Source organism: Delphinapterus leucas, chromosome 2, assembly GCF_059928025.1.
Source record: "Delphinapterus leucas isolate spDelLeu-1000000601 "Yukka" chromosome 2, BTC_Dleu_Yukka2, whole genome shotgun sequence".
Taxonomy (NCBI): Eukaryota; Metazoa; Chordata; class Mammalia; order Artiodactyla; family Monodontidae; genus Delphinapterus; species Delphinapterus leucas.
Window position 1 is genome coordinate 45,066,866 of NC_143130.1, and position 27,699 is coordinate 45,094,564.

The 27,699-nt window shown below is 39.3% G+C and overlaps 1 protein-coding gene across 17 annotated transcripts in view; it reads right to left on the reverse strand.

Moving 5' to 3' along the window:
- The window catches only part of AKAP13 (A-kinase anchoring protein 13), a 342,746-nt gene that overhangs the window by 90,963 nt on the left and 224,084 nt on the right, over window positions 1-27,699 (reverse strand). For 16 of the 17 annotated variants that reach the window (XM_089906833.1, XM_030764022.2, XM_030764018.2 and 13 more), the window contains one exon: window positions 3,988-4,063. In XM_089906833.1, coding sequence (XP_089762959.1) covers window positions 3,988-4,063 — 76 coding nt within the window. Of the gene's footprint in view, window positions 1-3,987; window positions 4,064-26,787; window positions 27,322-27,699 lie in introns of those variants that run through there. The other variant, XM_022563421.3, reaches the window with a different exon arrangement.

Genomic DNA, 27,699 nt, shown 5'->3' on the forward strand with positions numbered 1-27,699 from the left:
ACAATGCACCCAAATCCAAAATGGGGACAGTCTGGCCAGTATGTGCCACCAACACTGCACCTATACGGTTGTGTTTGTTCCTAAATATTGATAAATTAAATTAAAACACTGATAAACAAAATTGCATGCATGGTAATGAGGTGACCATGAGTGGAAACACCTGAGATACATTCAGGTTGCAGAGGAGCTTGAAGAAAATGTGTCTGAGGATGGCTGCAGATTTGCCCTGTGCCATTCAGGAGGGAGAACAAAGCCCGCCAAGTGGAAGCCAGAGCTTCACTATAACGGGGCTTCAGGCCATAGGCTGGCAGCCTTATAAAGTCATGAGGCTCGTTCACCAGAAGGGCTGGAGCAAAGGCTGAGTGACCGTGGCAAGACATTTCAAAAAAGCTGTCTGCACAGAAGTGGAAGTGGAGACTGAACTAGACGACCCCTAATGTCTCTTTTAATTCTTATAGTCTATGCTTAGACAATAAGTGTGTGTGTGTGTGTGTGTGTGTGTGTGTGTGTGTGTGTGCGTGTACAGGTCTGTGTTCAGAGATAATGAGAAGAGGAAGTTTTTCTTATCTAAATTAACTAATAACTGATCATCAATCAATAAATAATTTGCCCTGCATTAGCCAGGAATCTTAGAGGAAGGGTCAAAGAGGCACTGCACTGATACAGGTCATGAATCACTTGTCAATAAAATTACCTTTTCTATTAGTTAGGCATTTGACTAGGTACTGGGAATTATCCAAATAAAAAGAGATGCCTAATGTTTGTGTCTATGTGGAGGGGGGGAGTAGTTTACAATTTTGTAGTAGAAATGAATATATTAAGAGGTAATTTCAACACAGAAGTACAGAAAGGATGCCACAGGAATAAAGGCACGGCCCACAGATTAATCTGAAAATGTTTCAGTTAAAGAAAAAATTACCTTGGTCCATTTCAGTCTTGGTCCAAACTATTTCTGAGTGTGTTAGTTAATGGGAATAGCCTTGCCTTTTAAAGACTGGAAATCATGGGGATTCTGGAGTTCTGGTCCCTTTTTTCCCACATCCCAGAGTATGTACTAACTTAGGTGGAGCTGGTGGCTGTGATTTTTCTACTTGTTCCCCCCACACCTTTTCCCCGCTTGGAAAAATCAAAAACTCCACTCCATGGATGAGGGGAAAGTAGGGGGACTGGCCAAGGAAAGAAAGGGCTGCCGCAGCAACTATGCTAAGGTGCTAGCTGTCCAGCTGGCAGTCAAACAGACCACGTCCCAATTCCAGACCTGGAAAACAGAGCAGCTTAAGACATTCTAATGGAAAATCCACGGGGAAGATCCGGACTCAGCCTTGGTAGGAATACCTCACCCAGAAAATAAATCCAAGCCAGCACTACAAGGGACCACAAACCAAGTCTGGGATGAGAATCTGCTGCTGTGATACAATGTTGGTTGGTGAGCTGGGGAGGAGGGAAACTATGAAAATGAGGAACAAGGGAGAGAAAAGGACCTTAAGCCATTATGAAACCCCACAAATGGAAGTGGGGGGACCCTAAGGCAGGGCTAATCTATACCCCATTTCACATGTGTTGACAAGTTTTCAAAATGGATAAAATCTTTCCTTTCTTCTTACATGCCCCCCTTCCTAAGGAATAAAGTGGAGCAGCAAACAAAGGCATAAACAGGAATGAATGATCACTGGTTTCAGAGTGAGGCTGATGTGGCTCAAATCTGGATCCGAATACTTATAGCAAAAAGATCCCAGGCAAGAAGGAATTTGACCCTCTAAGTCTCCATTTCCATACCAATGAAATGGGATGATTTGTACCCCCCTAAAATAGTTGTAGGGATGGTGAGAAATAATTTATATATATAGTAACCAGAACTCCGCCCCTGAGTACACAGCAGGCATGCGATAAACATGCCTAATGGAGTTAAGGCTTCATTAACCTGTAACGTGTGATTTGACAAGTATCCAGTAAGGACATTACACTTTGAGGTGGGCCAACCCCATTTTATGACCCATATATAAATCTGTCTATAACTTTTGTGTCCTGAGCCACTAGCTTTTTAAAAGCTAGCAAAATGTGCACTTTTAAAGTGCCATCTGGTCTTTTAGGTTTCAATTATACATATGTAAACAAATTATAGTTGGGGAAGGGTAGGAAAACTTACCAGCAGCCCACTCACTGGGCTTTGCTGAACCATGTTAATCATAATGCATCTGTTATTTATTCCTATTTAAATAGGTTTGCATTTATCCTGGATTGAAGAGTATACAAAGTGATTTTAAATGTTACTACCTTATTTAGCCTAACACTATTGCTCTCTTGAGCTGTGTTTAAAAGTAAAAGAAAGAAACCTACATGACTGAAAGTACCTAGAATTCACAAAACAATATGCCTAAAATAAAAATCTCAGGTCTGAAGTTCAGAAGCATAATCCAGATCTTGGGTTTTGATAAATTGAAGTTTAAAAAGAATCACTCTAAAAAAACCAAAGTCTTTTGGGGGCTGGGGTATGGAGAAGGTCAACAAAATTCAAGATTATGCCCTGGGGAAAATGCTCAGGGGTTCAAAATACATTTCCTTAAACGAGTAAAATAGACTGCAGCATGTGAAGAAACTTCCTGTGAATATTCAAATTATGAGGCAACCTCTACACAGCAGACAATTTCACTGCCTGAGTGGTTGAGAGTAATTACACTTTTAGAAAAAGCCCCAAACAGCTTAAAGAACCAAAACATAGTAAGTACTATACTTTTAAGTAGAAGATTCTAGGGGGAGAGATAGGGAAAATGTAAGTTACATCTGTGAACAAGGTCAGTCTTATAATATTCGGAGACCCGAAACACAACTACAGCATAATAATATCCTTTAACCTCTTTCTCCACGTGAGAGAAAAACAGAAAAAAGCTTTTCATATTTGTTCTGACACTTCCTTTGGAGCAAAGTCAGAGGACTGAGAATCAGTAGGAAACTTCTCTGGAGATAGAGGATTTGAACCATCTGTCTTTAAATTTAATACTACTGCAGGACATCCACAGCTAAACTGTCTCTAAAAGACCAGTAAATGAAAACTCGGTAATTTTTAAAGCAGGTCAGTGAAAATTGGAAAGGTTAACAGAGGTTTTGTTGGGTAAAGTCGACTCAAGAGCCCAAAATGCAAGTTACCAGCTGCAAGAACAGGCACACAGACTTCAGTTACTCACCAGGTCATTCGGACTCTTCCCTTAAGAAAGGCCAGTAAGGCTTTAGGGATGGAAGACAATAGAGCACATAGACATTAGGGAACGTACCTTACGTCACAGTGAATTAGTGGCTAAACTTGGATAAAAAGTTGGGATTCCTAACTAACCACAGATCATGTGCTGTGTCATTAACCAGCAAGGTCTTAAGAGAATTTTACCCTCATCCAATGTTACTAATACCTCATGGGTGCTTAAGGAAAGACTCAATTGCTGACAATACTTCCAAAGATTATGGCTCTCAATCTTGGCTACAAAGCAGAGGAACCAAGGGAGCCTTTAAAGATTCTGATGCCCAGACCACACCCCAGTCCAATTAAATCAGAATCCCTAGGGGCAGGACCCAGAGATCACTACATTTTTAAAGCTCCCTAGGTAATTTCAATGTACAGCCAAAATCGAGAGCCCCAGGACTAGTCCTTAATAATACATATTTATAGTTTTACCATAATAAGAAACCTTTATCACATGTACATATATGCACAGCACATACGCCTTCACAGATGAATTAATAAATCATAAAGCCACATGTGAAAACTTAATACTGAAGTGAAATTTAGGTAATTACGTGTTCATTTTCAACTGTGAGACAAAATGCCTACAAACCCAAATCACATACACCCCTTCTTCTGATTTATCCCATTAATGCTCATGAAGGACAGACCTTGAAATCAAACAATCTGTTATTAGAGTGGGAATGTGGCTCTAGAAAATGGACATTTTGGATGAGTTATTCAAGCAAATTGGAAGTTGGAGAATCCCCGCATACCTGCGCTCTGCGTCGGAGCCAAGAGAGATGCTGCATCTGGGCATGGCTCAATGGCACACCAACTTTCTCGGTTTATCTGAAGAAAAAGAAAAAGAGATTGACCTTCAGACAGTGAAGTAGTGTGGGATGTTTATACAGCGGTTGCAAGTATATCTACCACACCAACACTCCTATCTTTTCCTTTAATATTTTATTGCAAAGTGGGTAAAATTATGTCAAGAAAAAACCTTTTTCACAACACAACAAGGCAATCTATACTCAATTAAGACTCTAAAGAAACTGTCAGTAAAAGTTAGGCATATAAAAACAAAAGGAAAAAAGATATACAAAGAGGAAGATCATGGTGCAGGCCAATGGTGAAATAAAAAAGAAAAATAAGTTAACAGGTGAAAAGGATCAAATATTGAAATATGCATTTCACATCCTAGGTTGCAACTCAGAAAATGCAAATATAATTCCTATTTGTTCAAGAATTACTGTATGTTGGGCATCAGGTTAAGAATTCTACATATATTATTGCATTTAATCCCCACACTAGCTCCAAGAAGTTTGTAATATCTCTATCCAAAGAACAGCTACGCTTAGAGGAGTTGCTAAGGTAATAAATGGCAGGACTGGGAATGGAATACAAACTTACGTGATTCTAAAGCATATTAAGAAGCACATACACCCGCCTTAAAACATTTTTTTAAAATTTAGCCTTTACAACTCCAAACCATCTTAACATTATGACTTTCTACTTTCATTAGATTAAAAATAATGTAATTTTTAAAACTACCATTAGAGATTTCAACAGCCCTCTCTCAGTAATTGATAAAACAGGTAGACACAAAATCTGCAAGAATATACATAAAGAACTTGGAAAACATCATCAACCAATTTGATTTAATCAACATATACTGAGCCTTTTACCCAACAATAGAATATACATTCTTTTCAAATGCACATGGTATGTTCACCAAGATAGAATATATTCTGTTGTATAACACAAGTCTCAAATTTGAGGATTAAAATCATATTAAACATGCTCTTTGACCACAACAATATCAAATTAGAAACCAAAATCAAAAAGATATCTGGAAAAACCCAATATTTAAAAAAATTTTTAAAAAACTTCTAAAAAGAAATCTTAAGGAAACATTAAATAGCAGAAAATATTTCAAGCTGAATAAAAATAGAAATACCACATATGAAAATTTGTGAGATACAGCCAAAATAATGCCTAGAGCAAAATTTATAATATTAAATCCCTGTTTTAGAAAAGGAATGTCTCAAATCAGTGATCTAGGCTTCCACCTTAAGAACTTAGCAAAATTAACACAAAGCAAACATGATGAGTAAAACAAAGAGCAGAAATCAGTGAAAGAGAAAACAGAAAAATAAAATCAATAAGATCAAAAGCTGGATCCTTAGAAGATCAGTTTATTGATATCAGTAAAACTTTAACTAGATAGACCAGAAAAGAATTCTAAGTTAAAAATTACCAGTATCAAGAATTTAAAGGGGGACATCACTAAAGATCCTACAGACACTGAAAGGATGATAGGGAAATATCAATATTACGAACAAGAAATACAACAAGTTAGATGAAATGGAAGCATTTCATGAAAGACACAAACTACCAAAATTCTTTCAAAAAGATACAGATAATCTGTACACACTTATTCTATTAAAGACATTGAATACATAGTTTAAAACTTTCCTGTAAGGAAAACTCCAGGCCCAGATGACTTCAGAGGTAAATGGCACCATACATTTAAGGAAGAAATAATAGCAATTCTACACAAACTCCTAAGGAAAACAAAAGAGGAGGGAACAATATACAGCTCATTTTATAAGCCCAGCATTACCCTGACACCAAAACTAGACAAAGACGTAAGAAAATTATAAATCAATATCCTCAGGAACATAGGCGAAAAAATCCTGAACAAAAATTAGGAAACTGAATCCAGCAATATAGAAAAAAGATAAACATCGTGACCAAATTCATCCCAGTAAAGCAAGGTTGGTTTAACATTTGAAAATCAATTTATTAATAGACCAAAACCTCTCACAAACTAATGATTATCAAGAGATGCAGAAAAGAATTTGGCAAAATTCAACATCTAAAACTCATAGAACGCTGAAAACAGAAAGGAAATTCCTCAACCTGATAAAGGGCATCTATTTAAAAAATCCTGATACTTCACTCTGAGATCAAAAACAAGGCAAGAATGTCCACTCTCAGCACTGTTATTCAATAGGTACAGGTTCTAGCCAACGCAGTAAAGCAGAAAAAGAAATAAAATGCAAAGATGTAGAATAGAAGTAGTTACTACTTTATTCATAGATGGCATGATTATCTACGGAGAAAATCTCAAGGAATCTACAAAAATGCTACTAGAATAAACGAGTTTAGCAAAGCTGAAGGTTATAAAGTCAATGTACAAAAAAAAAATTAATACTAGTCCTATATATTAGGAGTGAACAATTAAAAATTAAAGTTAAAAACAAAAGTAATACAATTTACAATAGCATCAAGAAATATAAAATAATCAGGCATAAATTTAATAAAATATGAGTAATACCTGTACTCTAAACACTGCAAAACACTACTGAGAAAAATTAAAGCAGGCTTAAATAGAGACACCATGTTCATAGATCAGAAAACTCAATTCTGTTAAACTGTTCATTCTCCCCAATTCATCACTACTTGATCTCAAGACTTACTATATATAAAAGCTTTTTTGGGAGATTGGTTCAGGATGGCGGAGTAAAAGGACGTGTGCTCACTCCCTCTTGTGAGAGCACCGAAATCACAACTAACTGCTGAACAATCATCCACAGGAAGACACTGGAACTCACCAAAAAACATACCCCACATCCAAAGACAAAGGAGAAGCCATAATGAGACAGTAGGAGGGGCACAATCAATAAAATCAAATCCCATAACTGCTGGGTGACTCACAAACTGGATAACACTTATACCACAGAATTCCACCCACTGGACTGAAGGTTATGAGCCCCACATCAGGCTTCCCAACCTGGGGGTCCGGCAACGGGAGGAGGAATTCCTAGGGAATCAGACTTTGAAGGGTAGCAGGACTTGACTGCAGGACTTGGACAGGACTGGGGGAATCAGAGACTCCACTCATGGAGGGCACACACAAAGTGGTGTGTGCATCGGGACCCAGGGGAAGGAGCAGTGACCCCATACTAGACTGAACCAGACTTACTTGTTAGTGTTGGAGGGTCTGCTGCAGAGACGGGGGTGGCTGTGGCTCACCGTGAGGACAAGGACACTGGCAGCAGAAGTTCTGGGAAGTACTCCTTGGCGTGAGCCCTCCCAGAGTCTGCCATGAGCCCAACCAAAGAGGCGAGGTAGGCTCCAGCATTGGGTTGCCTCAGGCCAAACAACCAACAGGGAGGGACCCAGCCCCACCCATCAGCAGACAAGCAGACTGAAATTTTACTGAGCTCTGCCCAATAGAGTAACACCCAGTGCTACCCACCACCAGTCCCTCCTATCAGGACACTTGCACAAGCCTCACAGATAGTCTCATCCATCAGCAGACAAGCAGACTGAAGTTTTACCGAGCTCTGCCCAAAAGAGCAACACCCAGCGCTACCCACCACCAGTCGCTCTTACCAGGAAACTTGCACAAGCCTCATAGATAGCCTCATCCACCAGAAGAAGCAAGAAGAACTACAACCCTGCAGCCTGTGGAACAAAAACCACAATCACAGAAAGACAAGATGAAAGGGCAGAGGGCTATGAATCAGATGAAGAAACAAGATAAAACCCCCAAAAAACAACTAAATGAAGTGGAGATAGGAAACCTTCCAGAAAAAGAATTGAGAATAATGATAGTGAAGATGATCCAGGACCTCGGAAAAACAATGGAGGCAAAGATCAAGAAGATGCAAGGAATGTTTAACAAAGACCTAGAAAAATTAAAGAACAAACACCTAGAAGAATTAAAGAACAGAGATGAACAATACAATAACTGAAATAGAAAATACACTAGAAGGAATCAATAGCAGAATAACTGAGGCAGAAGAACGGATAAGTGACCTGGAAACAGGATGGTGGAATTCACTGCCACGGAACAGAATAAAGAAAAAAGAATGAAAAAAAATGAAGACAGCCTAAGAGACTTCTGGGACAACATTAAACACAACATTCGCATTATAGGGGTCCCAAAAGGAGAAGAGAGAGAGAAAGGACCCGAGAAAATATCTGAAGAGATTATAATCGAAAACTTCCCTAACATGGGAAAGGAAATAGCCACCCACGTCCAGCAAGCGCAGAGTGTCGCAGGCAGGATAAACCCAAGGAGAAACACACTGAGATGCATAGTAATCAAACTGGCAAAAAAAAAGACAAAGAAAAATTACTGAAAGCAAACAAAGGAAAAATGACAAATAACATACAAGGGAACTCCCATAAGGAGAAACACACTGAGATGCATAGTAATCAAACTGGCAAAAAAAAAGACAAAGAAAAATTACTGAAAGCAAACAAAGGAAAAATGACAAATAACATACAAGGGAACTCCCATAAGGTTAACAGCTGACTTCTCAGTAGAAATTCTACAAGCCAGAAGGGAGTGGCATGACATATTTAAAGTGATGAAAGGGAAGAGCCTACAACCAAGATTACTCTGCCTGGCAAGGGTCTCATTCAGAGTCGATGGAGAAATCAAAAGCTTTACAGACAAGCAAAAGCTAAGAGAATTCAGCACTACCAAACCAGCACCACCAAACAACAAATGCTAAAGGAACTTCTCTAAGTGAAAAACACAAGAGAAGAAAAGGACATACAAAAACAAACCCATAACAATTAAGAAAATGGTAATAGGAACATACGTATCGATAATTACCTTAAAAGTGAATGGATTAAAATGTTCCAACCAAAAGACACAGGCTTGCTGAATGGATACAAAAACAAGACTCATATATATGCTGTCTACAACAGACCCACTTCAGACCTAGTGACACATTCAGACTGAAAGTAAAAACTCTCCAGAAAGTGGGTACAGAGGGAATCTACCTCAACATAATAAAGGCCATATATGACAAACCCACAGCAAACATCATTCTCAATGGTGAAAAACAGAAAGCATTTCCTCTAAGATAAGGAACAAGACAAGGATGTCCATTCTCACCACTATTATTCAACACAGTTTTGGAAGTCCTAGCCATAGCAATCAGAAAAGAAAAAGAAATAGAAAGAATACAAATTGGAAAAGAAGTAAAACTGTCACTGTTTGCAGATGATGTGATACTATACATAGAGAAACTAAAAATGCCACCAGAAAACTACTAGAGCTAATCAATTAATTTGGTAAAGTTGCAGGATACAAAATTAATGCACAGAAATCTCTTGCATTCCTATACACTAATGATGAAAAATCTGAAAGAGAAATTAAGGAAACACTCCCATTTACCATTGCAGCAAAAAGAATAAAATACCTAGGAGAGAATAAAAGACTCTTATATGTAGAAAACTATAAGACACTGATGAAAGAAATTAAACATGATATAAACAGATGGAGAGATATACCATGTTCTTGGATTGGAAGAATCAACAATGTGAAAATGATTATACTACCCAAAGCAATCTACAGATTCAATGCAATCCCTATCAAATCACCAATGGCATTTTTTATGGAACTAGAACAAAAAATCTTAAAATTTGTATGGAGACACAAAAGACCCTGAATAGCCAAAGCAGTCTTGAGGGAAAAAAAAAGTGCTAGAGGAATCAGACTCCCTGACATCAGACTATACTACAAAGCTACAGTAATCAAGACAGTATGGTCCTGGCACAGAAACAGAAATATAGATCAATGGAACAGGATAGAAAGCCCAGAGCTAAACCCACGTACCTATGGTCAACTAATCTATGACAAAGGAGGCAAGGATATACAATGGAGAAAAGGCAGTCTCTTCAATAAGTGGTGCTGGGAAAACTGGACAGCTACATGTAAAAGAATGAAATTAGAACACTCCCTAACACCATACACAAAAATAAACTCAAAATGGATTCGAGACCTAAATGTAAGACCAGACACTAGAAAACTCTTAGAGGAAAACATAGGAAGAACACTCTTTGACATAAATCACAGAAAGATCTGTTTTGATCCACCTACTAGAGTAATGGAAATAAAAACAAAAATAAACAAATGGGACCTAATGAAACTTAAAAGCTTTTGCACAGCAAAGGAAACTACAAACAAGACGAAAAGACAACCCTCAGAAATGGGAGAAAATATTTGCAAACGAATCAACAAAGGATTAATCTCCCAAATATATAAACAGCTCATGCAGCTCATTATTAAAAAAACAAACAACCCAATCCTAAACTGGGCAGAAGACCTAAATAGACATTTCTCCAAAGAAGACATACAGATGGCCAAGAAGCACATGAAAAGCTGCTCAACATCACTAATTATTAGAGAAATGCACATCAAAACTACAGTGAGGTATCACCTCACGCCAGTTAGAATGGGCATCATCAGAAAACCTACAAGCAACAAATGCTGGAGAGGGTGTGGAGAAAAGGGAACCCTCTTGCACTGTTGGTGGGAATGTAAATGGATACAGCGACTATGGAGAAAAATATGGAGGTTCCTTAAAAAAGTAAAAATAGAATTACCATATGACCCAGCAATCCCACTACTGGGCATATACCCAGAGAAAACTGTAACTCAAAAAGACACATGCACTCCAACCTTCACTGCAGCACTATTTACAATAGCCAGGTCATAGAAGCCACCTAAATGCCCATTGACAGACGAAAGGATAAAGATGTGTTAGGGCTTCCCTGGTGGTGCAGTGGTTGATAATTTGACTGCTAATGCAGGGGACACGGGTTCGAGCCCTGGTCTGGGAAGATCCCACATGCTGTGGAGAAACTAGGCCTGTGAGCCGCGACTACTGAGCCTGTGCGTCTGGAGCCTGTGTTCTGCAACAAGAGAGGCCGCGACAGTGAGAGGCCCGTGCACTGCGATGAAGAGTGGCCCCCGCTTGCCACAACTAGAGAAAGAAGACCGCACAGAAATGAAGACCAAACACAGCCAAAAATAAATAAATTAATTAATTAAAAAAAAAAGATGTGGTACATATATACAATGGAATTACTCAGCCATAAAAAGGAACGAAATTGGGTCATTTGTAGAGACGTGGATGAATCCAGAGACTGTCATACAGAGTGAAGTAAGTTAGAAAGAGAAAAACAAATATCGTATCTTAACGTGTATATGGGGAACCTTGAAAAATAGTACAGATGAACCGGTTTGCAGGGCAGAAACTGAGACACAGATGTAGAGAACAAACGTATGGACACCAAGCGGGGAAAGCGGCAGGGGTGGTGGTGGGATGAATTGGGAGATTGGGAATGACATGTATACACTGATGTGTATAAAACAGATAACTAATAAGAACCTGCTGTATAAAAAAATAAATTAAAAAAAAAGTACTTTTAGAAGTTTGGATAATTTCCCAAAAACGTAGAGATAGTGAAGGTTTTAGTTCACTGAAGTATTTGTTTTTGTATTGTTAATAGCTTTAGCTTTTGGAATGCTAAAATTAAAAAATTTTAAACTCAAAAATAAAAAACAAAAAAAACAAACATTAAATAAAATCCATGCCCCCCCCCAAAAAAAAAGAAAAAAAAAAAGCTATATTGTGACTTCCCTGGTGGTGCAGTGGTTAAGAATCCGCCTGCCAATGCAGGGGACACGGGTTCAAGCCCTGGTCCGGGACGATCTCACTAAGCCCATGCACCACCACTACGGAGCCTGCGCTCTAGAGCCTGCGAGCCACAACTACTGAGCCTGCGTGCCACAACTACTGAAGCACGCACGCCCAGATCCTGTGTTCTGCAACAAAGAGAAGCCACCACAAGGAGAAGCCCGTGTACCACAACAAAGAGTAGCCCCTGCTCGCTGCAACTAGAGAAAGCCCACGGGCAGCAACGAAGACCCAATGCAGCCAAAAATCAATCAATCAATTTATTTTTTAAAAAGGCTATATTAATAAAGCCAGTTTGGTACTGGTATAAAGACAGGCATACAGATCGAAAGAACAAGAGAGAATCCACAAATAGACCTTCACAGATATGACCTATTCATTTTTGACAAAGATGTCTAGGTATTCCAATGAGGAAAGAATAGGTTTTTAACAAATGAAGTTGCAAAAATTGGGTGTTCATGTGAAAACAAAGAAATAAATCTCCCCCAAATTTCAAACTTCATATTGTCTATAAAAATGAGCTCAAAATATATCTAAATGTTAAACTTAAAACAACAAAACTTCTAGAAGAAAAGAGGGGAATGTTTTTTGTGACACTGGGTTAGGCAAAGATTTCCTAGCATGCATTAAAAAAGCATGAAAAAAACTTGTAAATTTGACTACGTCAAAATTCTTTTAAAGTCTTGCTCCTCAAAAAGCATTGTTAGGAAAATGAAAAGGCAAGCCACAGACTGGGAGAAAATATTTACAAAACATGTATCTTCTAAAGGACTGGTAATTAGAATATTAAAATACACATAACAACAACAACAACAAAACCTCTTACAATGCCGTAAGACAAACATGCTTTTTCACATAGGCAAAAGATTTGAATAAACATTTCATCAAAGAAGATTATGAATGGTAAATAAATGCAGGAAAAGATGCTGAACACCGTTAATCATCAGGGAAAAGTAAATTAAAACCACAAGGAAATAACAGTCTACAGCCATTCAAATGGTTAAAATTAAAAACTGGTAATTCCAAGTGTTGCCAAAGATGGAGCAACTGAAACACTGGTAACATTGCTGGGAGAATGCAAAATAGTAAGTCACTTTAGAAAGCAGTTTAGCAGTTTCTTATAAAGTCAAACATATATTTATAGACAACATAGCAATCAATCCCACTGTGGTATTTACCACCCCAAAAATCAAAATATACCTTTACACAAAGACTTTTACTGGAATTTCATAGCAGCTCAATTCATGATAACCCCAAACTGAAAACAGCCCAGACTGTCATCAATGGGTAAATGGATAAACGAATTGTGATACATCATTCAATGCAATAGACTCAGAATCAGAAGGAATGAACTACAGATACAAACAACATGGACAAATCTCAAGATCACTATGTTAAATTAAAAGAAAAAAGCCAGACAAAAAGACTACCTACTGTATGGTTCCATTTATATAATACCTTAGAAAAGGCGAAATTTATACAAGAAAGCGTATTAGTGATTAACAGGGACTGGAGGAAGAGGCTGACTGCAAGGGGACAGGAGAGAACTGTAGGGGTGATGGAAATGTTCCTATCATGACTGTGGCAGTGACTACACAATTCAAACATTTGTCAAAACTCATCAAACTGTGAACTTAAATTGGTGAGTTTTATTGTATATAAATTATATCGCAGTAAAGCTGAAAAAATGTATCCCCAAAAGAGAAGTATAATATTACATTTTAGTTTTTACCACTCCCAAACACCTTAACATTATAATCCTCTAGTTTCATTAACACTGAAACACTCAGTGGATTCTAAACAATATAAGTAGGAGTATCCAAACAAATTACCAAGTAGGTGAATATTTATTATGCTCAAAGATGATTTTACTTAACGGTTTCTACAATATCATGTGTACCTACTGGTAAATTTCTGATCTTTGGTAAGATACTAAACTATATTGGTGAGAAGGACCAACAGTTTTACTAAGTATGCTGCGGTGGGATAAGGTAGAAAGCTATGGGACATTCTGTCAAATTACAACTGTGTGACAAAGAAGAAATGCAAGGAATTAGGCTGCTTGCAAATAACCATGAAACAAAACACCAAGTCATTCGCTCATTTCAGCTCTTTCACCATTAGAGAGGAGAGGAGGTGGGGACCAGGGGCCATCAATGTTTCAATTCCTGGTGTGTTACAAAATGATGCCAAAAATTTGAAAGTTATCTTGAATGGAAAAGAAAATCTCCAGCAGGTTCCCTGAGATTATGCAAAATATCCCCTTTCAAAATGCAATTTGAATGTGCCTAAGGAAGAAACCTCAAATTCAGTAATGTTAACAAACCCTATCCACATCTTTCAAAGAACTGAAACAGCAAATTTTCTTTACAAACAAAAAAATCTTCCATTTAGAGAAGGATTTTCTTACTGTGAACTGCATCTCATTTGAAGTGAGCCAAAGTTCACTTCCAGTGAAGTAAGTTTCTCTGTTAACAGGAAAAGCAAGAGTCCAGAATTGCTGTACTTTTGCTCCATGAATAGAGCAACAAATTTAAATAGGTAACAGAAATAAAAAAGCAGTTCCTTTAAACAGCGAAGAATGCCAAGCCGCTCTGCATTATCAGGACTTTGCTCTCTCCCCTTCCATGATCTTCAACACCTCTTCAGTCAACATTTTAGGAAACTTTGTTAAAATTCTTTATCTGAGAATGTTTTTCGTCACCTTTTCACACATCATTCCATAGCCAATAAGTAAACCGAACATTCTTGCCTTCAATATTTGAGGGACTAATACTCTACACTTTTCATGTAATTTTAGGCATTTGTGTGTTACAGAAAGTGAGTTATATTTTGCAAAATAACATATAATGTAAATAATCCATAAATATTTATTTAAAATAATGTATTATTTAACAAAAAAATATTTAAGAGTATTACTTAAAATAATATATAATAAATACTGAAAGAAATAAAAATTAAATCAAACCTCTAACTAAATACACTAATTTCTGAATAACAAGGATGAGAACATATTAGCGGTGGGAGGCAATTCCCCATGGGTCTCCCCTTTTTCTGCATGTCTTGTGAGCAAAGGACACTGACTGTCCTTTTGTTCTAGACTACCTTTTCAAGAATGTCTATGTATCAAACAGCCTTGGAAGATAGAGATATTGCTTCTTTCTGAAGCAAAGGGCAGATGTGTTGAATCAGAGCAAACGTCAGGTAGGCTTACTGCCCAATGTAAAAATTCCGGTTTCCTAACGTTGGGGTTCCTCAGCTGTGACAGAGCATCTACCTAGGCCCCTCCGTATTGCCCCCGTGAGACTAGGGAAGCAAGAAGAACCAACGAGAAGCTAAGCTGATGTTCATGGTGCTTTTTGAACGATGAGTAATAAATTCATCTGTCTTTGACCCAGGAGTTCCATGACTTCAGCCAGCAGCCATGAAATTGTCAGGCTAACTTGGTACCTTACAAGCAGGGTAAAATCTCAGACCCATCACACTTTGACAAATTAGTCTATATTAAACAGTATTAAAACACTTAAACACAGTGGCAGCCAAAAATCTCTCAATGTGATCACACCTATGTGGTGAAAAACTCTAATCTGATTCAATTTTTCACTGAGTGGTTATGCTTGAATAATGATAAAGAGACAACTAATATCCATTTTAATTTTTCTATAGCTTCCTGAATTTTCTTTAATGACTGTGTTACTTTTTTAAAAATTTAATTTTTATAAACGTGGATAGTACAGAGTTCTCATACACAGGGTCTCACCAGTTTCTTCAATGTTACATAATCACAGTACATTTGTCAATACTAAGAAACCAACACTGGTACACTACTATTAATTAAATTACAGACTTTGGATTTCATTCACTTTTCCAATAATCTTCTTTACTGTTCCAGGATCCAATCCAGGACACCACATTGCATTTTGTGTGTGTATGTGTGTGTGTAATTTTGCATTTTAAGACCTTTATTGAAATGTAATTCATATACTCTAAAACTCACCCATTTAACAGAGTTGTGTAAGCATCACCACTAACTAATTTTAGAATACTTTCATGGCACCAAAAAGAAACTGAGTAGCAGTCACACCCCACCCCAAACCCAGTTCTAGGCAATCAGTAATCTACTTTCTGTCTCTATGGATTTGCCTGCTCTGGACATTTCATATAAATGGAATTGTACGTTATGAGGTCTTTGGTGACTGGCTTCTTTCACTTAGCAAGAGGCTTTCAAGGTTCATCCGTGTCTTAGCATGTATTAGTACTTAATCTTACTGCCAAATAATGTTCCACTGTATAGACATGCCCACATTTTATTTATTTATTCTTCAGCTGATGGACATTTGGGCTGTTTTCACTTGCTGGCTGTTATGAATAATCCTGTTGTGAATAACCATACACAAGTTTTTGGTGGACGTGTTTCATTTCTCTTGGGTATACATCTAGGAGTAGAACTGCTGTGTCATATGATAACTTTATGTTTAAAATTTTGAGGAACTGCCAGACTTCCAGAGTGGCTGCACCATTTGACATTCCCACTAGCAACGTATGAGTGTTCTAATTTCTCCACACCCTTGCCAACACTTGTTACTGTTCTTGTCTGTGTTTTGGTTGTAGCCAAACTAGCAGGTATGAATGGTACCCTCATATGAGTATATGAGATATACTTCCAACCTTCCATTCTTTTAAAATGGAAAATATTTTTTAATCTATTGGTTACTTCCTAGGAAAGGAAGATTCTATAAAGACACAATGCTAAGCACCCTCAGATTTGTTTCCTTCCTTCTTTTATTAAAAAAAAAAGTACTAAATAGGGACTTCCCTGGCAGTCCAGTGGTTAAGACTTTGCCTTCCAATGCAGGGGATGTGGGTTTGATCCCTGGTCCAGGAGTTAAGATCCCACATGCCTTGTGGCCAAAGAAAACAAAACATAAAGCAGAAGCGATACTGTCACAAATTCAATAAAGGCTTAAAAAAAAAAGTACTAAAACCTTCTGTGTATCAAAACATTGTGTCAAGCCTTAAAAGAAGTAGTAAAAGAACTGAGTCCTCAAAGAACTCATAGTTTATGTGAGAGAGACATGGAAATGTTAAGTAAATAAGCGTTCCATAACATTTTGCACACATGAGGCACTGAAATGTGTGCTGACCTGGACAAGGTGTGCTGTGACCAACAGAAATGGGAATTAGAGTGAATGGGATACTCTAATGACAAACCATACTTGAAATGCTTTATACATTTCTACCCAGGTCACAAATGTGACATACAGACACTGGGCCAGAATAACAATTCTTCTCTTTCACTTCATACAAGGCATTGCACAATATATAGAGGGGGGAGGTCAGAGATTGCCACGCCCTTGTAGAGGCAGGAGAATTCAGAGAGATGAGTTTCACAGAAGTTAAGGAAGCAGAGGGCTGAAAAGAGAAGGTAGGTCCACAGTGCCAACTGCTGCTGAGAAGTCAAAACTGATAAATTTTTGAAAGGAAGTTACTGAATTGGGCAACTGTGAGGTTTGTGGTGAGTTTGGAAAGAACAATTTTAACAAGACAGGTGATACCAGAATTAAAACTGTAAAACATCTCCTTATATTTCTCAATTCATGGTACTTTAAAGTTTGCAAAGTATTGTCACCTAGATTTGACCTTTTTCCTGTCCCACAAGAAGGCACACTACCATTTTCAAGAAGAGGCCACACACTAACTGAGGCTAGATTTGGGGATGGTATAGTTGTGTGTGAACTATATTGTACTGGTAACTTTATCTGCTCAAAAGACTGTAAGCTTCTTGAGAACTGAATCCCATCTTTTATTCTACGGATCTCCCAATGAGTAGATGGTAGATGTTTAGCGAATAATCTTTGAATTCCTTATCATCAATGATTTTACAGAGAACTATAAGTTGGGAGAACCTTCAGGATTATCACTCTGCCTCCCTTTACTAGCTCCATTAAAGGGGGATGGGGGCACATCCCCCTTTAATAAGAGACGCGAAGGAGGTAACACAGCACTTAGAGACAGAGTGAGGACCCAGTTTTCCTCACTTCCAGTCCAGCGCTCTTTCCCCACCCCGGCAAATGTCTCTTCTTATTCTTAACTTTGTCTCAGAATTCAAATTTTGTTTAAACAATTTTTAAAAGCAATATGAAACTGGATAAGTCTGGCAAATTGCATTTAACATCTCTGGAGAAGATTTGTTGGAAAATAGAGTCAACGTTCAATTTAGACCAAAATATTTAGAAAATAAAGTATTATCATAACGCAACAACTAAAATATGGAACTGTGGGTGCCGATATTCTGAACATTGAAATGCTGTAACTGAAAGAAATGTTTTTTGTTTGTTTTGGCTTTGTCTATTTCAAGGAGCCTGCATTTTCAATCACTAACAGTTAATTACCAATGATGTACTGAGAAGGCTCACTGTCTCTAAGTACACAAAAAGCTTCAGGAAATCTGGCAATGATGCAGTTCCAGTCGGTTCCTTCTTTGGAATTAGGACTCATTCACAAACAAAGTAAAACCTATACTGCAAATTAGTAAATTTCAGGTAAATCAAAGACTTCCTCACCAGGAAAGGATGGGGAAATCTAGCATAACAAGTCTTCCTAGAACTATCTTGCTGATTCATTCACACGTTGGCCAGTCAGCTTTTGGGGAGTACTGTACCCACTTTAGGCAAGGAACAGTGTCAAGGTACAGCAACAGAAAGACGAATCATGATCCTGATGACAACTGGCACAATAGGTCCCACAGTTTTAAAGTATGAGGGACCTCTCTGTTCATTTAAAATGTCAAGGGTTACATCTGCCTCCACATCCCAGGATGACACACGTATAACCATATGGGTCTAAGGTTTATCAGACCCCGTGAAATAACTCCACAAACTGGGGACTACAGGTTGGGAAACAGACTAGTTTGTGAAATACAATAGGTAAACTAGTACCTGAAACCCAGAGAGGTAAGGAAGTCTCTAGTATAAAAAAAGATCATTTCTGGCTCAGAGATTTGGGAAAAGCTTATTAACAAAGCTGGTGGTATACGAGGTAAGCCCTACAGGGGGGGAGGTGTGCTTAAAAGAGAGAGATGGTAAGGCAGGGCACTCCAGCCACGTGACAAAGAGGATGAGCAAACAGTCAGGACGCTTCAGAGCTGGAGTGCACAGCCTTTGGTGGCACAGACTCCTTCAAGAATCCGAGGGACGCCATGGACCCCTTCCCAGAAACACACATGTATGTGTCCAGTCAGTGATTCTGGAGCACAGCTTTACAACTCAGAGCAGAGACTTTTCCTTAGATGTTTTTGAGGAGCACGAAAAGCCCAAGAGTGTCCAGAAGTATAAACTGAGGAAAGAAGAATAATGGGAGATATGGCTTTGTTCTCTACCAGGGTGGACCCCTCTCCCCAATTTTATAAGCAAGGGAGTGAAAAAAAAAATCAGTATTACACTAGGAAAACAACTGTAGAAATGTACAGATAAAATCGGACAGTGGGGAGGAAAGAAGCAGCATGGGACATCCAGGACACACAAGACCAGTCAGGTGGGGGCCCAGACTGCTCTGGTCTGGAGACAGCGTGTGCCTGGACTGGGGACATGGCCTTTGGAGCACAGAAGAAGCAGCAGGTCAGCAAGCTGGTACAAAGGGCAGAACCCACAGAAATAAGGGAGAAAGAGGAACCAAAAATCCACAATTTAACAGACTTAGGAAATCCAGAGGAGATGATGATGGTGCCTTCTATCTGACTGTGTTGAGTTTTAAGTGTTAAGATGTCTTCCAAATGGCTAAACAAAGTTATGCTTATTGAGAGAAAGGTTGGAACTGGCTTCATCTGTTCTTGAGTAAAAGGTGAAAAGAATGTGTAAGAGAGTAGAGGCAGAACACACCAAGAGAAAAGACACACTGAAGGCAGCATGCATGTTAGATAACACACATCTACAGATGAAGCAGCTTGGAAAGCTGGCTTCTTACAAACATAAACAGCATAAAATTGAGTGTGGATTAACAAAATGAAAATAAATCAAAACACAGTGAGCTACCACATCACACCCATCTTTGGATGGCTGTTATTACACACACACACACACACACACACACACACACACACCACGACCACCACCACCACCACCACCAACAACAACAACCACTTCCAGAAAATAACCAGTGTTGGTGAGAATGCAGAGAAACTGAAACCTTTGTGCATGTAAACTCCTGAGAATGTAAAATGGCACAGTCACTGTATAAAACAGCAAGGGGGTTCCTCCAAAACTTAAACAGAATTACCTTATGATCCAGCAATTCCATTTCTGGGTACACACCCAAAAGAAATGAAAGCAGGGACTCAAACAGATATTTGTACACCAACGTTCACAGCAGCAATATTCACAATAGACAAAAGGGGAAAACAACTCAAATGGCCATCAACAGATGAACGGATAAACGACAGGTAGTACATACATGCAGTGGAATGTTATTCAGCCTTAAAATAAGGAGAGAATTCTGACACATGCTACAACATGGATAAACCCTGAAGACCTTATGCTAAGTGAAATAAGCCAGTCACAAAAAGGACAAATACTGTATGATTCCACTTATGTAAGATATCTAGAGTTGTCAAATTCATAGAGCCAAAACACAGAATAGTGGTTGCCAGGGACTGGGGGAAGGGAGAAATGAAGAGTTATTGTTTAACAGGTACAGAGTTTCAGTTCGCAAAGATGAAAAAGTTCTGGAGGTGGACAGTGGTGATATAATAGCTGCACAACAATGTGAGTGTACGTAATGCCACTGAACTGTTCACTTAAATGTGGTAAATTTTATGTTCTGTATATTTTCCTGACCCCTCCCCCCCCTCAAAAAAAGGGAGTGTGCAGCAGTTAGAGAGAAGCGAGCTTGTTTAGAGAAAAGAAGCCGCACAGTCAGAAGGAGCATTGGTAATCTGGGCCAGATGCTACCAATCATGGTCAATGCCATTAACCAGAAGACAAACTCCTTATGCACGGAGTGTGGAAAGAATGTCAAAACATGTATCAGCGTTTTCAACCACATCCTGTATACAGTAATAGCAACACCAAGCAGGTCATATTCATGTGTGAAATGTGCTTATTATATGTAAGTAAGCTGTTTAAGATATAAACTGGATTACAAAACATCTCTCCCGCTTTTTGCCCAGTTTCAGAATCACTGATGTGACAGATAAATTTACCCTGGTCTTGGGGCTATTTTTCAACAACTCCCCTGTTTCTCACTCACACAATGAGATAACTTAAAGGCCACACACACTACGTTGCTCCACCTTAAATATTTTCAGAGTGCCTGATATGGGCCAGAGAAAATGCCAGGCCCTGATTATATACATGCTAACACACCTCTTCTCATGTTAGTCTCTTTTCCAAAAGGTGACTTCTAAGACTCAGGTTTCTATATTACCGGATGATGACCTGGTTCTCTGTACTACTGACACTCTTCTTAGCCAGCTCTGAGACTAGGCTTGGAAGAAGATTCTGATCGCCAGCAGAATTAGGAGACAGACTAGAAAGAAACAGCAGTGTTGAGACTGCTAATAATTTGAGCTTAAGAGAAAAACAAACATAATGATTAATAATAAGCCCCTTTATCCAGGTTTTGCCCTATGGAATCTTTGAATTATTAGCAAAATACAGGATTGGCAACTGATTGAATGGGTAGGAAACAGTTCAAAATGATTCTGAAATTTTGTTTATCAAGTAGTTGGAAATGAGGAAAACAGAGATTTTGCCATTAAATATTCACATCTTTTGGAGGAATAAGTTACCAAAAACCACTTTCTGGCTCTGACTCCATTTATGATTCTGTAGCTAAAACACAAACTTAGTCCTTTGTCCACGTTATATCTCCATGACAACCAGACCATGGACACTACAAGTACTGAACATCCAAAGTCCTGGTGAGTTATAGTGCACATGGAACACGGGATAAGAGAAGTTAATTCAAAAGAAATGTCGACCCATCCTGGTAATTTTTCATTCCTGTCACGAAGCCTGGGATCCTTTGTGATTATCTAAACCACACCTAAGTTGCGTTCCCATCAGTCTGAAAATAGAGTTGTACATATTTTCAGCGGAGAGAGAACTCTTGTTTTTGGCAGTGTTTCTGCTACTGTTTATATCTGAACATCCTAATAATACAGCTCATGGTTACACCCAGCCTTCCCAGCCATTGCCTGTATTTACTTCCTCTGCAACTGTCTCAGGAGATCTAGCCAGAGTTACAAGGCTGGAACAAAAGGAAGCAAAAACCCCTCCATCCGGACATGGAAGCCAACACTTGAGTCCAAGTCTTTTCAGGGAATCTGAGTGTAACTGAGCAGACAGGCATAGTTGTCTTCAATCCTTAGCCTCCTTATGTCTTTTGTTTGAAGCAGCATGGAAGTGTCTTAAAGCAAGTAAACTTTTTAAAGGATGTGTATTTCTCTGGAAAATGACACTGGAGTTAAAGACAAACTACTCCTTCTGTGCTTTCACTAATGAGGTCAGGTGGCCTGCCCAAACATCAAGGATGGGGAGGGGGTCATCCTCCTCCGTGAACATTTTTACTCACTGCACGCAAAACATGGTTGCAAATCTTTTAACCATTCATCCGATACTCTGAATTATTAGCGACAAAGTAAGTTCTCAATAAATCATCAGTAACATGAAAAATCATGTTATTATTAGTAGGCAATGTTTTTCCAGGTACCCAAAGTAATAAAACTAGTAAAACAGAAATGGTCCCTGTACTAAAATCAGTTTAAGTCAGCAGTTAATCCTAGATTCCAACTCCCCTCTTTCTGGTATGCTAGTTTTTGCAGTAAGTTCCTGATACTTGGTATCCTCATGTGTTAGGAGTGGTCTCTTACTCAATGCGCTCATGAGTTAGCTACTGAACCGCGTCAGACAAAGGGTCCTATCATTCACCAACTTGTGAGGTCAATACTAGCTTTTTGAAGGATGCTGAGGAAAATGGGCATGTTGATACCAAAGGGCCTCTGCCAAGAATTAAAATTCTTCCTTATCCCATTCTGTGCACATGATTCATAGTTACCAACCACTTATTGATCATTAGAGCCAGAAGGCATATATGCACTGGGGGAGAGGGGTAACCAATAAGGTGAGGAAGAGAAGTGTGTATGCGTGTACTGGGCTGGGGGATGGTGGCATGGGTGACCAAAGGATACTATCAACCTACACCTTATTATTTAGAAAAAAATTCAGAAAGGAGGTAAGATTTCAGAGGATACTGGGGGCTGATGATGGGAAGCAAGAGCTGATCTGAGGATAAAGACCAGTGTGCCCAGCCTTAGGGAAATCCTAAGAGATGGCTTTGATGCAGAAAAGCTACCATGAAACTAACTGTACAGAACTGACAAAGGGAACAGATCAGAATGTGGAATAAGCCCAAGAAAGTATGGGTATATAAAAGAGGATCAGAATCTTGAAGTTAATCTACAGTGAATTATTCAGATGCCAATGGGAGGGACTGGAGTTGTAAATGTGTGATACCAAAGGGACAGGCTCACAATCTAAATTTTGTGATGACTGTCATAATTCATCTCTCTGTTCTTACCCCCGTCTCATCAGCACATTAAGTATAGTTTGCATAACATGAACAAATATTAAAAGATTAACTCATTCAATTAACAAAACTTACTGCGCATTTAGTACGAATGAGGGACACTGTTTAGATATAGTGAGTAGACGAAAAAATTACAAACTCCTTACTATAAAATAAAGCAATCTTCCACAGAAAAGGAGTGAGAAAATATACATGATCACTTGAGAACTGAAGTGGCCTATACACCCAATATAATTATTTAAAAAAAAAAACCACTGGAGTGGCATGGACATATATACACTACCAAACGTAGAATAGATAGCTAGTGGGAAGCAGCCGCATAGCACAGGGAGATCAGCTCGGTGCTTTGTGACCGCCTGGAGGGGTGGGATAGGGAGGGTGGGAGGGAGGGAGACGCAAGAGGGAAGAGATATGGGAACATATGTATATGTATAACTGATTCACTTTGTTATAAAGCAGAAACTAACACACCACTGTAAAGCAATTATACTCAAAAACACTGATTAAAGACACAAATTCAAAATGGAAGATAACTGGAGACCACTTCTGAATGACTAAAAATCATTCTAAAAATTGTGTGGCAAAATGAATTTAGATGAGATCATGCACCTGTCCAAAGTGTTGTAGAACGAATTCCCGCACTGGGGAAAAAAGTGCTTATGATAACTTCTAAGACTTCTTCCGATAGAAAAATTAGATTTTTAAAAATACATATAAATATAAATAAAAATTGATATACATATTCATGTAATAAGAGGAACTGGCTGACTCAAGAGACCTAGGGTAGCAAGAAAAAACATGAACTTTGAAAACAATCAGATCTGGGGTTGCATCCTATTACCTACTATGTGTGAGCTGTGAGAACTTTGGAAAATTACTGACTCTCCGAATCTGTTTTTCCACATGTAAAATGAGACAAATACTAGGAATGATGTAAAAATTAAATGCCTGTATCTCATACCCATCCACTTATTACCACTTCAGACCACAAAGCCATTTCAACATGCCTGGACTACCATAACGGCAGCCTAAGTGACTCCCACATGCCGGAATGATCTAAAAAAATAGAGAAGTAACATATCTAAGCAAAGCAAACTCCTCACCATGGCTGTCAAGGCCCAGCCCTCCCAGGGCCTGCTTATGACTCCACCCCGCTTGCTCAGTATTTTCTCATCACAATGGCCCTACCCATTCTTCCCTACCTCAGGGCCTCTGTATCTGCCGTTCCTTCTTTCTGGAACGCCTTCCCTTGGTATATAGCTCCAGCATCTCTTTATCCTCTAGGGAACAGTTTTTTAAATGTCAGCACCTCAGAAAGATCTTCTATCTGAAATACGATTCCCATTATTCCCACAGGACACACTGTTTATTTCTATCAAATCGCTAACAGTAATTTGTACTTTTTGTTTCTCTATTTACTGCCTGTCTTTAAGCAATACGAGGACTTTAAAGATCCGTGTGCCCCTTGGACCTAGCACGTCTGACATCAAACGGGTCATTAATATAGTTTTCATGTAGAGCTCTCAGTGATGTCACCTTCTCTGTCTCCAAAGCAAAGAATCAGAACCAAACTCACCCGCCTCATTTCAAACTGAAAATAGCGTATTTTCAGGACTCTTTGTGTTTACTTATTTGTAATAAATGCTTACTTTCTGAGAAGTGAAAATCTTTCATTGCATAAGGGCCGTATGGTGCAAAAAAATAATACAAACACAGGTACATCTAAAAAAAACCTAATTATGTCCTTTATTAGCTGTGGCCTTGTGGGAAAAAAATCACATAACTCAAGTCCTTTACGTTCCTCACCCTGGCTCAGGAGAATCCTCAATCTCTTCATATGAAGGGGCGGGGGAACCGCTGCTGCCTGACCAGTCAGTCTCAAAGAAAATAACATACATAAAAGTGTTTTGTTAAAACTGTAAAACAGCATCTACGAGGCCAATAAGCCTGTGCTACTTTAGCCCCATTCCTGAGGGCTTTCATGCCCCATGAGAGTGAAGAGCACTGAACATTTCAGCACTATTTTAAATGTACCATACTCCTTGTGATACTCAGATTGAGATTTTCTATCCTCCCTCCCCTCTTTTCCTTCTTTCTTTTCCCCCCAGACAGGTAAAATCATAAAGAGTCAAGCATATAAAGGTTCTAAAAACTAGTCTCTCCTAAACATGAGGTCAAAAATTTTAAAACATCACTGTGATTTCACAGCGGAAATCACATTTCAGAGAAACTAAAATGAATAATATCTCGGATCAAGTTCAAAATGCCAAGTTGCCCACTGCTGTCAGCCTCGGCCTGGCATATCAAACCACCACCTGACAGCGATCATGGAGGGACAGACGCCACTCCCTCCACGGTCACAACTCCTCCACCTAGCCCCTCGTCCAGCATGGTAGTGTTATTTCACTGACTTCTGTGTCTAGCCTTCTGAGCCGTTTCTTGGCCTCAATGGACCAATGAAAAGAATTAAGGAGTCTCAAGTAATACACTGAATTGATAAATCAGTACAAGAGCTCCACTATTTCCCTGACCAGGGCGATACATTACTACTTTGCCTGGACTCCCCTGACTCCACACCTTCACAAGTTCAGGTACTGAGGTTTTTTTGGCAACTGTGAAGCACTTGCTTGGCTTCCAATTTCCCCTGCCTTTGCCAGAAAATTGCTAAACTTCCAAGAAGTGCTCCTTGAGTCGTCCAACATTCCCAGACTCCCATCTTATGCCTGGAGGAGTCCTTGCTAATTTTAGATTCAAGGATGCCTTCTGCGAGCAATCAGCCATCCAGAGTCTCCGCCCCCATCCTGCTTAGACACCCAGCATCACTACCGGGAGAAAACAAACAAATACAGCTATTAACATTCAAAGGCTAGACCTGAAAAGCAGTCAAACAAAGCCAAAGGGGCCACTCTGCCACTTTAATAAATAGACTGACTGGAGATCCTTCCAAAGGAAATAAGTACTGTCTATCTTTCCCCTCAGAGCTGTGAGGAGAGACGGCAGAAACAACAGATAGAAAAGACTCGGGCAAAAGACAAAGAGACGGAGGCAGAAGGAGAGAGACTGACAGAGAAAGATACCCGCCCCCCCAGATGGGGGCCTGGGGTTAGGAGGAGAGGGGTGGGGATGACAGGGACAGAGGGACACAGACATCTGAGGAAAGGGCAACTCTGAAGGTGAATTTCTCCGTCTGTGATTTTCAAGAGTATGAGGTTCTCCTGAGCATAAGAATCCATTTTAAAGCAAGCAAAATGACACTGAAACAGTAAGCGGCTCAATGCTGATTCTGAAGTCCCCACTGTTTCTGTTCAGATATTCTGCTAAGAACCTTAAAATCACCAACCCAACCCAACACTCCCCACTGCTCACACACGCACACTTCTCAGCCATTCTCCCAATACAGGGGGGCCAGGGAATCCAGCTACTGGATTCAGAGACAGAAGAGCCTGAGAGCTTTGGAGTGGATGGAGTGTGGCCCCTTACCTTCAGCAACACCACGTCCACAGTCCTGTCCACCTTGGAGATGTCACATAGGCTGTAGCGCCTCTTGTGCCGTTCATACATTTTGTCCAAATGCAGAAGAGAGGAAGTAAGATGCAGGAGACGTACCCACTGTCAACCTGGGGGAGCACCGCGCTCCCGCAAGTCCAGAGCTCCAAATTTCTTACCGTGAGCTGAAGGGGATTTATGACTTCCAGACTTCTCTATGTAGAAAAGCCTCAAAGGGTCAAAAAATGAATTAAAGAAAACCAAGCAGAATCCCAATTCCTTGAACGGACTGAGAACTTCCTGGCCAACTTCAGAGCACTGGGATGATGAATTTACAATTTACAATTCATAATATGAACAATAAATGCTTCCAGATGCTATACCTTAGGCAGATCTTGACCGAAAGAGAAGCACACACCATTTCCATCACTGGCGATAATTCCAGTGGAAAAATTAAGAATTAACTGGCTACACATAACGGCTGACGCATGTGGTGGAGTAGCCCAAAGCAGGCAATAAAAATCCAGTATGTACTTTGTCAGGAAAAAAGAAAGAGTGAAGAAGGGAAGACAACTCTAATTTGAAGGGATGATAGGAAAAAACTCTCTCATTAAATCCTCTTCTTGCTTATAAAACAAAGACAAGGAAAATCAATTTTTCCTTTACAGGAAAAAAAAAAAGTTGAAGCTCTGAGATTCTGTTCAAAGTAAAGAGTCTTTAGTCAGCCTCTTGCTCGCCAGGCGGTAGGGCTTGCTTCTGATTTCAGCTGAAAATATCTAATGACAGCAGAGCGAAAGGAGGGGAAAAAAAAAAAAAAAAGACCACTCCTCCCTTCTTGCTCCCTCCCTTCTTGGGCGCTGGCCCTTCCCTACCCCAGACTCCTCACCCCTTTTCCCTGCCTCTCAG